The 12,233-nt window shown below is 44.2% G+C and overlaps 1 protein-coding gene across 2 annotated transcripts in view; it reads right to left on the minus strand.

The window, feature by feature from the left end:
• Window positions 1–6: 6 nt before the first annotated feature.
• LOC111863997 (tachykinins) overlaps window positions 7–12,233 on the minus strand; it is a 146,360-nt gene continuing 134,133 nt past the window's right edge. For both annotated transcript variants that reach the window (XM_023850879.2, XM_023850878.2), the window contains exons 3-4: window positions 4,070–5,064; window positions 7–1,407 (exon numbers count right to left, since the gene is read on the minus strand). In XM_023850879.2, the coding sequence (XP_023706647.1) occupies window positions 1,343–1,407; window positions 4,070–5,063 (1,059 nt within the window). In that variant the 5' untranslated portion in view covers window position 5,064 and the 3' untranslated portion in view covers window positions 7–1,342. The remainder of the gene's footprint in view (window positions 1,408–4,069; window positions 5,065–12,233) is intronic.

Raw genomic sequence — 12,233 nt, forward strand, 5'->3', positions numbered from 1 at the left:
TTATAATAAATAAATAATAAAGGTAATTCCTGAGGCTTGAAGGGAATGAATACTACGTGTATATTGCTGTAAGTCTTATGTATATGCCTCACTTGCAGTAATGATTACAAAATAAATATAAACCTATTGGCCCTAAGAAAAGTCTAAAAATTCTGTCAGGGTCAAAGTCCTCACAAAGGTGGCTTAAATTGTTTCACACAATAACATTAATCAACGTACTATTACTTTCATTTAGCAACAGTTACATAATTCAATTCTTAAATTTCCAGAGGATTTACTAAAATATTTCCGCATGCCCCAGGCTTCAGTACTTTGTAACATCAAAACACTTGAAAGTTCTTGTCAGTCTCGAATGTAAGAAATTTACCTTAATTTACTTTAATGTAACAATAAATATCTTCATTCTGAGGTACATTTCTGTCACTTAAAATTCAACAGTAAAGCTAATTTCAGAAAATTTGGTATGAAAATTATTAAAAACTGACTTTGTTACATTTCAGAACAACACATGATTATATGAAGCACTGAAGAAAATTAATTTCATTTTTCCATTCAATTAGTAATGCTGCTTGTAATTTTCACAGAGCATAGACAAATGCATTTTGAGAGATCTGGGGTTCTCATAGCGATCAACATGAATAGTTTATATTTCGGAGTGAGACAGTGTGTAGTACAGTACAAGTTTCCTAGCGTTTCAGATGAGCATACTGCATCCATCTTCAGGGTCAAAAAATAAGCCAACAAAGTACAGTTGCTCACTGCTTGCTTGGCTTACTCTCTGATCCTGAAGATTGAGGTCTGGATTCGTCTGGACTGAAAATAAACTTGGAAATTAAACTGCATCATTTCCCAGAAACGTGTACTCTTTAAATTTATATTTTTATTTAAAATTACTAAAGTAATTCATTGGGAAGTTAAACGGAAAACAAAAGAAAGGAGTTACCTAAACTCCAGAGTAAAGTCTCTGCCATTTGGTATGATTTCCATGGGAGATGTTCGGGAATAAAACCTGCCGCCTTATATCTGTCCATAATCGGGTTCCTGTTCAAAATATATAGCAATTGGGTGACAAATTATATGTATTATAAACAATAACAGATGTAGAATTGTAGCGTGAGCTATGGGTTCAATCGATGTGACATCTGCTGATATCACTTATCACATTTCAGTCCTTAACACATCTAAAGAAGGAACAAAGTTTTACATTTGAGATTTTCGTAGACAATTTTAAGTTAACGTGGCGGTGGTTTAGTGTGATAACAGACAACTGCAGCACCAACATGACTGTGCACATGACGTCAGTCTGCGGCCAGCGGAAGAGTGTGGGGGGGGGCGTGGCAGTTCACTCGCTGTCTGAGAGTTGGGATGTATGCGCCTCAGGTTCAGTTTCTTGCGATGACACAACAACTGAAACAAACACACGTCCATTACGATACTGAGACTCATTCGTCTCTGAATCTACTCTAACTTTCTGGTGACATTCTTCGGCTTTCCCTATCCTGTCCTTGAAGGAGGTACTGTCTGTTTCTCTTTACTTCTGCTGCTTCAATCATGGCCCCAGTTTCACCCCTTGCAGTGCTTGGCACCGATCTACCAGGCAACACGACGTAACCTCCAATAATACAATAATCGTCTGAAGACTTCTGGGTTGAACCTTGAGTTCCGTGAATTTCTTCAGCCCTCTCAGCAATTGTTTCTCAATTTATTATCATGAAATATATGGGAACTACGCTAACACACCTCTCCCTCCTTCTTTTAAGGGGGGGGAGGTTATTTTATAGTGCGGTCAATATCTAGGATATAATAGCACTGAATGGTAGGATTACGGTTGAATGATTAGTTAGAAAGGATTTGGAAGGACGCGGTACTACTCCTGTCACGGTTCTATCCTATCATTTGCCTGGAAGGTCTGAGAGAAACCACTAAAGAACTTCTGCGAGGATTGCCGGCATCTCGGCCAAGATTCAAACCAAGAATCTCTCAAATACGAGTCCAGAGCGTTATCACTAAGCCAAGCGGCTTAGCGCAACAACTTAAAGGTGTAAATATTGTAACGGGTTTGAGCAACGCGTTGACTGGCAACAGCTCTGTAAACACGGTCCAACATGCAACTATAAAGGAAGCTGTGTTTTCTGTAGATCAGACTGACGCGCCAATAGAATGGCTGGATAGTGATCACGTGATATGTTTACTAATAGGTCCATGTTCGTTCCGCGGCTACGCAAGTGACAATTCGTTCAGGGCAATTACGAGTTACGAGTCAATCGCAGGCTGGAGTGAGGTTCCGAGGTTCCAGAGTGACTGAAGATGAAATAGCAANATATTCACTAATAGGTCCATGTTCGTTCCGCGGCTACGTAAGTGACAAATTTCGTTCAGAGCAATTACGAGTTACGAGTCAATCGCAGGCTGGAGGAGTGAGGTTCCGAGGTTCCAGAGTGACTGAAGATGAAATAGCAAGAAGACTTCATAGTGATTTGAAATGCTAATTTCTGTGTTGAGACTCGTTGCTAGGAGACGACTAGCGGAAACCGAGAATCCTAGTGCGTGCGGAACGGTGGACTGGAAAGTGTGTATATAGCGATAGCGCTATAATTACGTGTAATTACTGGTGGTGTGTATCAACAGTAAATAAACCCGTTCATCCAATCCAGAACTCGCGTTATTAGTCACTAATACAAGAGACAATACTTCATTGTTTCAGTCTCTCCTGCCTCTCGTCCCCTTTCTTGCAACATTACTCATCTGTCCAGAAGTACCTTCTTTAACACTTTCAAGACTTGCATACAGGTAAATTACTGCTGACCCTCGCCAGCAAAGTCATTCATGGTTCGGAGACCTGCGGGACTCATGATCATATTTTACTGTATGACAACTCTGTCAGCCGTGCAAGCAACCCTTCTATGAAGTCAGAGTCAGAGCCAGAGTCAGAATTACTTTGCCACTGGCGGTTTACCTAAAATCATTTCGTCTTGGCGCCAAGCCCATGACATATAGCAGTGCAGTCCGTACCTCACAGGAAACACTCCGTATTCATAAAAGGGACCAGCCGGCTAATGCCGTTTCGTGAAATAATCGCTGTTTATTGTGAGAATCACACAAAAGACACAATAAATACACTGTATGGGCTTCTTAACGGTAAAGCAGACGGTGCATAGACGAGCAGTTACAGGTGTGCTTCAGATGGTTAAAGTTATCCTACTCTTCATGTTCCGTAGCCTCAGTGTTAGAGTACTGGGTAATGACACCCGACTGGAAGATATTTCCGCTCTGATCCAACAACAATTTCGCGAGCATCACATTTTATGGCGCACGGCAATAAAATGCCTCCCTCGCAAGGGCCTTTTAGTTTAGATGTCGGTTGTTAGATGGCAGGCCATACCATCACTGTAATAGCGACAATCTGCTTCTGATTTCCAATCCCTCATTTCCCACGTCTGGCATTTAAGCTCCATGCAACCGCTATCTTTCTTTTTACGACCGAAACAACTTTATTTTGGTTGAAGTTGAGTTCACACTGATAATATCAGGCCAAGAAACTCTCTGTCAGTGTGTATGTGTGTCTATACATAACAGCTCTAACGCAAAATTTGCTCTTGTATTTGGGAAGTGCCTGGTTTGAAACCCGGCAGGGCACAGACTATCCTGAGGTCATATGAAGTTTTCTTCCGCGTGTTCAGACAAACTGGGAATTATTACCTAGCTTACTCCTTCCATCCCCTTTCCAATCCATCATTCGACGCTTGTCTGAGCTGCCTGAGAGCGTCTCCTTCAGTTCACGTCGCGACGCTATCAGTATTCGGACGACACTGCGTCGAATGGTAGACTGGTCGGTAGATGAATTTGAAAAGAAGCGGAAGGAACCTGATCGAGGTGCTCCTGCGGCATTTTACTGGCGGAACTGAGGAATATCATGACATACCTCAAGGCAGTCACTGTCACAGCCCAGATTTGACATGAACACCTCCAAAATACAGGCCTAGAGCATTATCGGTTTGGCAGCATCCTTAAGCAAACAACAAGCACTAGCAAACAAATAAATACATGCACCGTGCACAACAATCACCACCTTGCTGTGTAGGCCAGGCCTTCTTTCCACGTGTTCCAAGGAACCCGCTTGGCGCCTTCTTGGATCCAGGCGTTCTCTCTCCATTCCTCTTGTCGCGCCCCTGCTGGTACGCGGCCCCCAAGTATTGCAACAACGTGTCCAGGTCCTCAGTCCGCTCCACAGATCCCTCGGACTCCTTTTTGCCCCTCATTCCCATGAAACCTGTTGAGGGTACTTTCTTGCCCCGCATGGCGAAGAATCCCACTGACGGACCTTTCTTGCCTCTCATGCCGAAAAATCCTGCGTTCGGCACTTTCTTCCCCCTCATGCCGAAAAACCCTGAAGCGGGGACCCTTTTGTTGAGATCTTCAGAATTGCCCAACACCTCTTCCTCGTCCCCCCAGATATCCTCGTCGGAAAGCACTTGTGGATAGTCGTCTCCTACCAGATCCACGTCCTTCCCTAGCAACTGCATGAGGCCCAGCCCCTCCCTCTCCTTCTTCCCCCCGATGCCATGGAACCCGACGCTCGGAGGCCCCATCAAAACGTCTGGATCTTCTTCCCATTGCGCCTTCTTGCCCCTCATGCCTTGGAACCCCAGCGGTGGAGCCCTTTTGTCGAAATAGTCGAAGTCTGTAGGGTCCTTCTTCCCACGCATTCCCATAAAACCCATAGGAGCCCTCTTGTCCAGGAAGTCCTGCAACAACTGTTGCTGAGAGTCGGGATCCTTCTTGCCTCTCATGCCATGGAACCCCATGGACGGCCCCCGTTTGTCGTACCCAAGGTCCTCATTGTCCTTCTTGCCCCTGACACCTTGGAACCCCATTGCGGGGGCTCGCTTGCCACCGTACGCCTCCTCATTGCTGAACGCTGAATCCTTCTTGCCGCGTACGCCCAGGAAGCCGCTCGGGGCGCGTTTGGGCGATTCCTCGGGCGCACAGAGCACCACCGCGATAAGCGACAAAGTGATGATCAAGAGAGCGCCTGCGCGCGAGCGGGGGCCGCTTAGAACCATCCTGCAACAAGGAAACAAGTGCATTTATTTGTGGTTCCCTTAACAACGCTGTCACTATGCGGCGAGTGGGGAGACGATCACATGATAATTAGAGGTACTATCCAGGAATTTGTGAGTAGGGACTGTGTGAATCAGACTAGGGGACGAACGGAACATCTCTCGAACACCCCTGTGCGAACCTGCTCGGTACCAAGCTAGAGATGCGCAGAGAAGGGCGCGTGGGCCTCCAAACGCCACTTACCGTTCTCCGAATTTAAGTAGAATTAGAAATTTCCGCCACGCTTCTAGATACCAACTTCCATGCAAATCCATTAAACGGCTCTCAAGTTGTTGCATTCGTACACACGGACACACATGGCGAAGTTTACAGGCGCTATTTTCATTGCTATCACGACAAAAATGTGCTGAAAAAGCAGATACAATTTCCTGAGTGAATGATTAATGATCTCCCGGACAGAAATAGAACAACCCTACAGAATGAACTTAGTCTAAAACAACATATGATAATTCGGTCCGTACCTCACGGGAAACACAATACGTCTCCGCTACAAGGCCCAACCGGTTAATGCTATGTAAGGAAACAGTCGCTGTTTATTTCGAGAACCATAAGGAACACACAAATACACTCTGTGGGCAGAATGCGCAGTTTTAATGTTAGAGCAGGTGGTACATATAGCAACCACTGAGCTTTATCAACTGCTACGGCTGTATAGCATCGGATGGGGCACGACAAGATGATTTTGGAAGATGAATTCGGAAGGGCAGAGAGAGAAATGGCAGGGGGTCAATATTTATGTAATATCTCGAAGTTTGTTGGACAGAACGAGAAATGTCACGAAACACATCAGGACAGATTGTGTCACGTTCTATACTAGGGATTAGCAAAAGCCGGCCCGAGAGTCACATGCTGCTCGCAGAAACATTAAAACTGTAGAGAGAACTATTGAAATTAAGTGTGTGTGTCGTGTGCGCACTTACATAGGTCTCTATCCAGACCCAGCCGACTCCAATCCGCACATTTACACCCCATGTCTTTAAGATCAATTTAAATCTAATTCTCTGTTACAGGGAGGTGGTGGTAACGCCCACTGGTTAGTGATCGGTTCGAAACCCTGGATTTCATCTTCCTGTCTTTTTATAGTTTTTAAATAAAATTCGTCAGTGGTATATTTTATTTATTTTCATCAGCAATATTTATACTAGTAAGTTCTCCATTTGTTTTCTATTTTCCTTTCCTTACTTCTGGAGCCATACTTTGCTTCATTAATCCGGATGACCTGTTCCTTCCCTCATTTAATCCGGGATACCGAGGGTTTACTGTATATGGAGAAACTTTTGTTCCTGTCAACGGCTATTTCCATACAAGCAATGTATTTCTTATGTTGGTTATTTAACGATGCTATCACTCGCGAGATTATATAGTGCAGGACGAGAGGATTCACTTTGATGAATATGGAGCAGTTTATGAGTTGAGAAGTGGTAGGGGAAACCGAAATACTTTGCACACCACACATTTCACCGTAAACAGGCGGTGCTATATAAATAAGGACCACTTAAGCCACAAATATTATCAACCACATCTCCATCAAGCTTGTAATAAAGTCACAAAACGTTCATATACAGGGTGTTTAAGAAGTTCTTTCTCGGATATGATGGAAAAACCCACCAGTTCCGATTCCTATGGGATGACATTTGAGGGTTTTGCTGCGAGAAGGATTTATGTTGTTGCCTGTGTTCCAAAAATATGCTCGCAGAGGATGAAATCGCAAAAATCGAACATAACTGTCCCTTCTACCCTCGCATTCCTCGTCATTAAACCCACATAACTGCACCCTCCCGTTTCCCCCCAACTCACCCCACTGCTCAGCAAGCAGTCAGCATTACAGCAGACGCTACAAATTGAAATCGGTCTAATTCTGCTGATCGCATTAAAATGAAATCAAAATTTCCGCACTCGGATATGACTGAGAGCATCTGTTCTTAGTTGTGTCGCCGTGCAGTCTGGAAATTTCACAAGAACCCATCTGATTCTTTCATACTTCGTTGAACGTCTCTGCCAATAGCTCAAATTACAGAGCGTTCGACGTCAAGATTATTCATGAATAGCTGGTCAGAAGGGATGTGAAAGGAGACGGTCTGGACCTCATTTAAGATATTCCGCAATTCCTCTAGAGGACTGAGGAAAAATGCGGAAAGATATAGTCAAGGTAGCCAGTGTGTGAGCTGAGATTTGAACAGGACAATTCGAGAATACAGGACAAAAGCTTTACCGACTGAGCCAGCATACTCGGTAAATTCTGAGTAACGAACATACAGATTTGATAAACGTACGCTTCTACCACATCATAAAACAATAGCGAGGCTACACAACAAGAAACGTTTCGATATGTAGGCAGTAACTAATTGTTCGCTACCAGAGAATGTGTGTCAGAGGGCCAGTGAGACGCGGTTCAGTTCAAGTGAAACCAGTTCTGATCGCTCAACAGTTCCGGATGTATCCATTGCTCTGTGACACTCCGTCTGCTGGATGGGGCGCCTGTTCAGTTGATCTGAAATCTGCACAAGTTACGGCAGAGCATCGCCCCCACGCGGCCAGTCCGTGTAATAATGCAGTGGCTCTGTTTGATTCGCGTTATTATTTTTAATTCAAGCGTTTGCATACCGTCCCGCTGGAATTGCCCCGCGATAGTGCTACAATTAATAGGGCATGTCTGTTCAAATACAACAGGACGTGCCAGATTATGGTCTCCAACGTATGAGCCTTACTAGAAGCAAGTAAAATGTTTTCACGTATATGAGTGACTACAGACGGGGTTTGGATTGGTAATTGGATTTATTGAACTCATACAGAACACACGCAGTCATAGGAGCGAGACGCAACACAGAGCACAATACACGATAGTGAAAGAGAGAGTGCTCCAACAGAGGATGATAGACGTGACTCGCGTAATGAAACACGACGTAGGAAAGAAATATGCTGTACAGTTTTAATATTTTAACACTTGACATTTGTCAGTATATATGATAAATATATATTTTAGTTATTTTAGTATGTAAAGACAAGGCATGCAATGAATTAGTTTGTCGTGGATTGGATCAGCACCTGAAGATGGCACATTGGTGCCGAAACATGTAGTGAGAGTGAAAAGAGGGGATAAATAAATGTATGCACTAGAAGACGGATAAAATAAATCATGGACTTAAATCAGTGCAACAGGACGCTAAAATATANGCGCTATCGCTAATAACACACTCTGCAGTTCACTACAGCAAGTACGAAATATTCTCTGCCCATTGTATCTTCAACGGTTATCGCCTGGTAACGGCTTCCAACGTCGTAGCTCTCTCAGCTTCCGTGTTCACGTCCTTAATAGTCGGTGGCTGTCTTACAACTAACTAAGAAAGTCAAAGTCTACGCCAAAGTTACTTTACGACTGACGGTTTACCGCCAATCAGTTCGTCTTGGCGAGAAGCCCCCTGAGGCTTACGACCAGCAATTTTATCTTCCAACTGGAAACTTGCGGTTATAGACCTTATGAAATATCCTTTTAAAGAGAGGGTAGGTCTGTCCTTTACAATTGCTGCTGGTCCTCGCCATCGCAGTCATTATCGGTTCCGAGCCTTGCGGGGCTCATGATCATATTTTACTGTCTCAGACTAGAGACTCCCTCAACATGGGGGTCCTTGTATTTATATCGCCCAGGAACAGGGTGGTTTACTCCATTGTTGCCTAGCAAAGGGCGTGTTTCCAAAGCTCTTCCCTAGCAACGGCTGTCTTGCCTTGAGCAATTATGCCAAAATATTTTGTCAATTTGTGAACTGTTGAGTTTTAAGGTTCAATTTCAATTCTGGAGATTAATAAACTCAATAAGACTGAAGTCAAGAGCTTCATGGTTTATTCGTTTTAAGAAATGTTAATGGACGTGTTATTATGTGACAGAGAGAGAGAGAGAAAGTAGGCGCGCAACTCTGTTACCCTGTTCTAAAAATGACAAACCTCGGAATCGTTATATATATTTATAGGCAGATGTCCGCTCTTCCGCGGCTGAAAGTTTGATTTCACAGAAACATTTTCTGTTCTTACTTACATGATATCGAGACATGCTGTTCACTCATTAAATGCCAATTAGGCCTACATACTGTACAAGGTAACTTTTAGAGAAAATATATTGTTACCCCCACTGCTCAACTTCGAATTTCCTTTGAACTGATCATCGCAGGGAGAATTATCTTTCGTAACGAGTAACACGTTCATACCGTGACAACGTATTCACAATTGTCTGATGCACAAAGCTGTCTTTTTAAATATCACAGTCACAGAAATATAAAAAATTATGTAAAATGTGTTCATAAATAAACGGATCTTCATGTCTGCTTTTAAACACACAGATTAGCAAAAATTATTTCTAAGCGACTAATTAATGTTGCTGGGCCCCTAAGGGCTTATCAACCATAAACAGAGAAATATCCCAGCGGAGGGATGACACAACCGAGTAGAGAAATGGAGCAATAAAGTTAACGGATTGCGATCCACTGTGCAGTGAAAAGAATTAGCGAGTATGGTCACGAGACTGGCTAACAGCCGTAACAACTACTGCTCTATGTCCAAGAGGTCAGGATAATAATTCGGGTAAATAAAAATAGAGTAAACCCTCGCTAATCCGGTTACAGTTAATCCAGATCGAAATAAGGAAAATGGAAATTTCTGTACACAGCTGAGTACATATTTTAAGGGACACGTGGGATTTAGGAGCAAGAGGACTTTCAGACTGTGTTGAGGGCAGCTGGAGAGACTGAAACCACGCAAGAAAATATCCAAGATTGGCTTCAGCTGGATGAAGGATTCCTGGTGCTCATTTCTGTTAGAGGCTGAGAAGACACCAGGGCCACAGTGCGGCTGGAAGGATTAGGTAAATCGAAAAATCCAGTGGCCTCATCGTGAATTGAAACCGCGACCTTCTGGCTTGCAGCATAGTGCCTCAACCAACTACACTACTGCGTGTAGGTGGAGGGACGTGACCATTAATCTTACCCACACTTTACTTGCACTGCCACCTGAAACCACTACACGACAAAAACATAAAACGAGATTCAACTGCCAGGTTCGCAGGAGAGCGCCAGGGACGACGGACGAAGGAGAAAGCCGTTCCTTGTAACGTCAAGGAGGAGGGAGGATTTCATGGCCTTCACTGAACTTTAGAGCAGCTGTAAACACTCATACACCTGGTCGCATTAGTGCGTTCAGAAGGTGGAGAGGTGTCTGTGCTTACCGCGGCGTGGAAATTGTTTCAGCGAGGCGACCTGTGGCAATATCTGAGAAGGCGAACAATCCTTCCGAGGGCTCAGTCCGTCTAAATAACATTCAAATATGGTGCAACCAGGATTCTTTTCTAAGAGAGGAATCCAGAAAATTCGCTTACAAACTTATGTTCTAGCTGCGTAACAGCATTCAGGGGAGAAACACTTTCCTTACGTCTAACCCGTAGCATTAATGCCCGGTCTATTTCCCTTCCCGCGCTTTTTTTTGGGCAGATGCCTGCCTAGCCCGTCTCTTGGGGATCCGCGGTTCCTCCCTCACACAGAACAAATTCCGTCACGGTTACAAAGACAAACATCAGCATCTGCATTGCGGTGGGACTGAGAGAAACCACGACACGTCCAGACAGGAGAGTCAGTGTCTCGTCCGAGATATGAACCAAACGCCTTCCGAATACGAGGCTAAAGCGTTACCGCTACGCTAACTTGATAGCCACAACGCGCTCACGATCTGCTTCGAGGATAACAGGGTGCGCGTCTCCAGTCTCTCATTATAACTGTACACATCAAGCACAAAGGAAGACATCACTTGAACGCCCTGGTCTCAGATGGAAGCACCATTTTAAAATTAATTTTAAACAAGGTATGAGAGTGGTGACTGGATTAATCTGGCTCTCGATATGGAAAAGTGTCGAGTTCTTGCGGACCCGGTACTGAAGCTTCAGTTTGCATAGAAAATGTGGAATGTCCCAAGAAGTTGAGCAACTATTAGCTTCTCAAATATGGTCCTGATTCTTTGCGAGAAGACATCAAGTTTCAGATTATGACAGAGGTCATTATCCCATGTGACAGACTCCACAGCAATGTCACGCAGTATGTACAGTACAAGGTTACAAATAATTCATTTCATTTCAAAACACTATATCGGTCGCCCCGTGCTTTTCCGTGACCACAGACAACCACTATCCTTAAACTGCCGATACCACCGCAGAATGCTCCGTTTACATAGCAGTTCCTTTGTGTGCTCTGCTCTGAACGCACGCTGCACTGCAATAACAGACGAACATCTCGCCTATTCCAACACACAGAAATTCTTTTCCAGATTAGCCGCCATTTTGTGAGGCACTGCATTCATGCTGCCAACTGGTGTATCACGGTGCAAACTTGGTGAGTTTGCGGTTCTTTTCATGTATCAATCACGTTTGTATTTGCAATACTTTGGAAAATATTATCTTTTTAAATGGAATGAATCATCTGTAGTAACCCTGTATTTTTATTCACCCTGTGGGCACTATTCTGAAGCCAAATGAGTCCCAAGACGGCGGGAAATACTGGCCGTCGCGCTCATCTCGGCACTTCCCCAGAAACAAGTGAAGTCAGCATTGCGTTATGATGCTCCGTGCAACAGTGGGCTACAGGACATCACAGCGGCGCTCACACATTCGCAGCGCCGCTAAATAATGACAGTTCGTTTCCTAGCAACCAAAAGATTCCAGAAACACTAATCGAAACCATGTTTATGGAGTTACTAACTCCATACAGCTAGGTCTTTGCGAGAAGCTGACCGTCGCTCAACTGGTCATGGAACTCCCCGCGTTTTATGATCTCAAGCTTCATTACCGTGTGCAAAACAGCACTCCACTTATTCGTATTCTGAGCTACATGAATCAAATCCACATGAACGCACAAAGTTTTATTACATCCATCTTAATCCTATCTCTGCCTAGGACGCGGTAGCGTAGTAGGTTGAAGCACTATGCTAGAACCCGGAAGGTCGTGGTTTCGAGTCCCGATGAGATGGATTTCTTCAAATGACCTAATCCTTCCAGCCGCACTATGGCCCTGGGGCCGACTTGGTCTCTAACTGAAATGAGTACCAGGAATCTTCCTGGGGTGTAAAGGGCGACCGGCGCG

This window comes from Cryptotermes secundus, unplaced genomic scaffold (assembly GCF_002891405.2).
Source record: "Cryptotermes secundus unplaced genomic scaffold, Csec_1.0 scaffold279, whole genome shotgun sequence".
Taxonomy (NCBI): Eukaryota; Metazoa; Arthropoda; class Insecta; order Blattodea; family Kalotermitidae; genus Cryptotermes; species Cryptotermes secundus.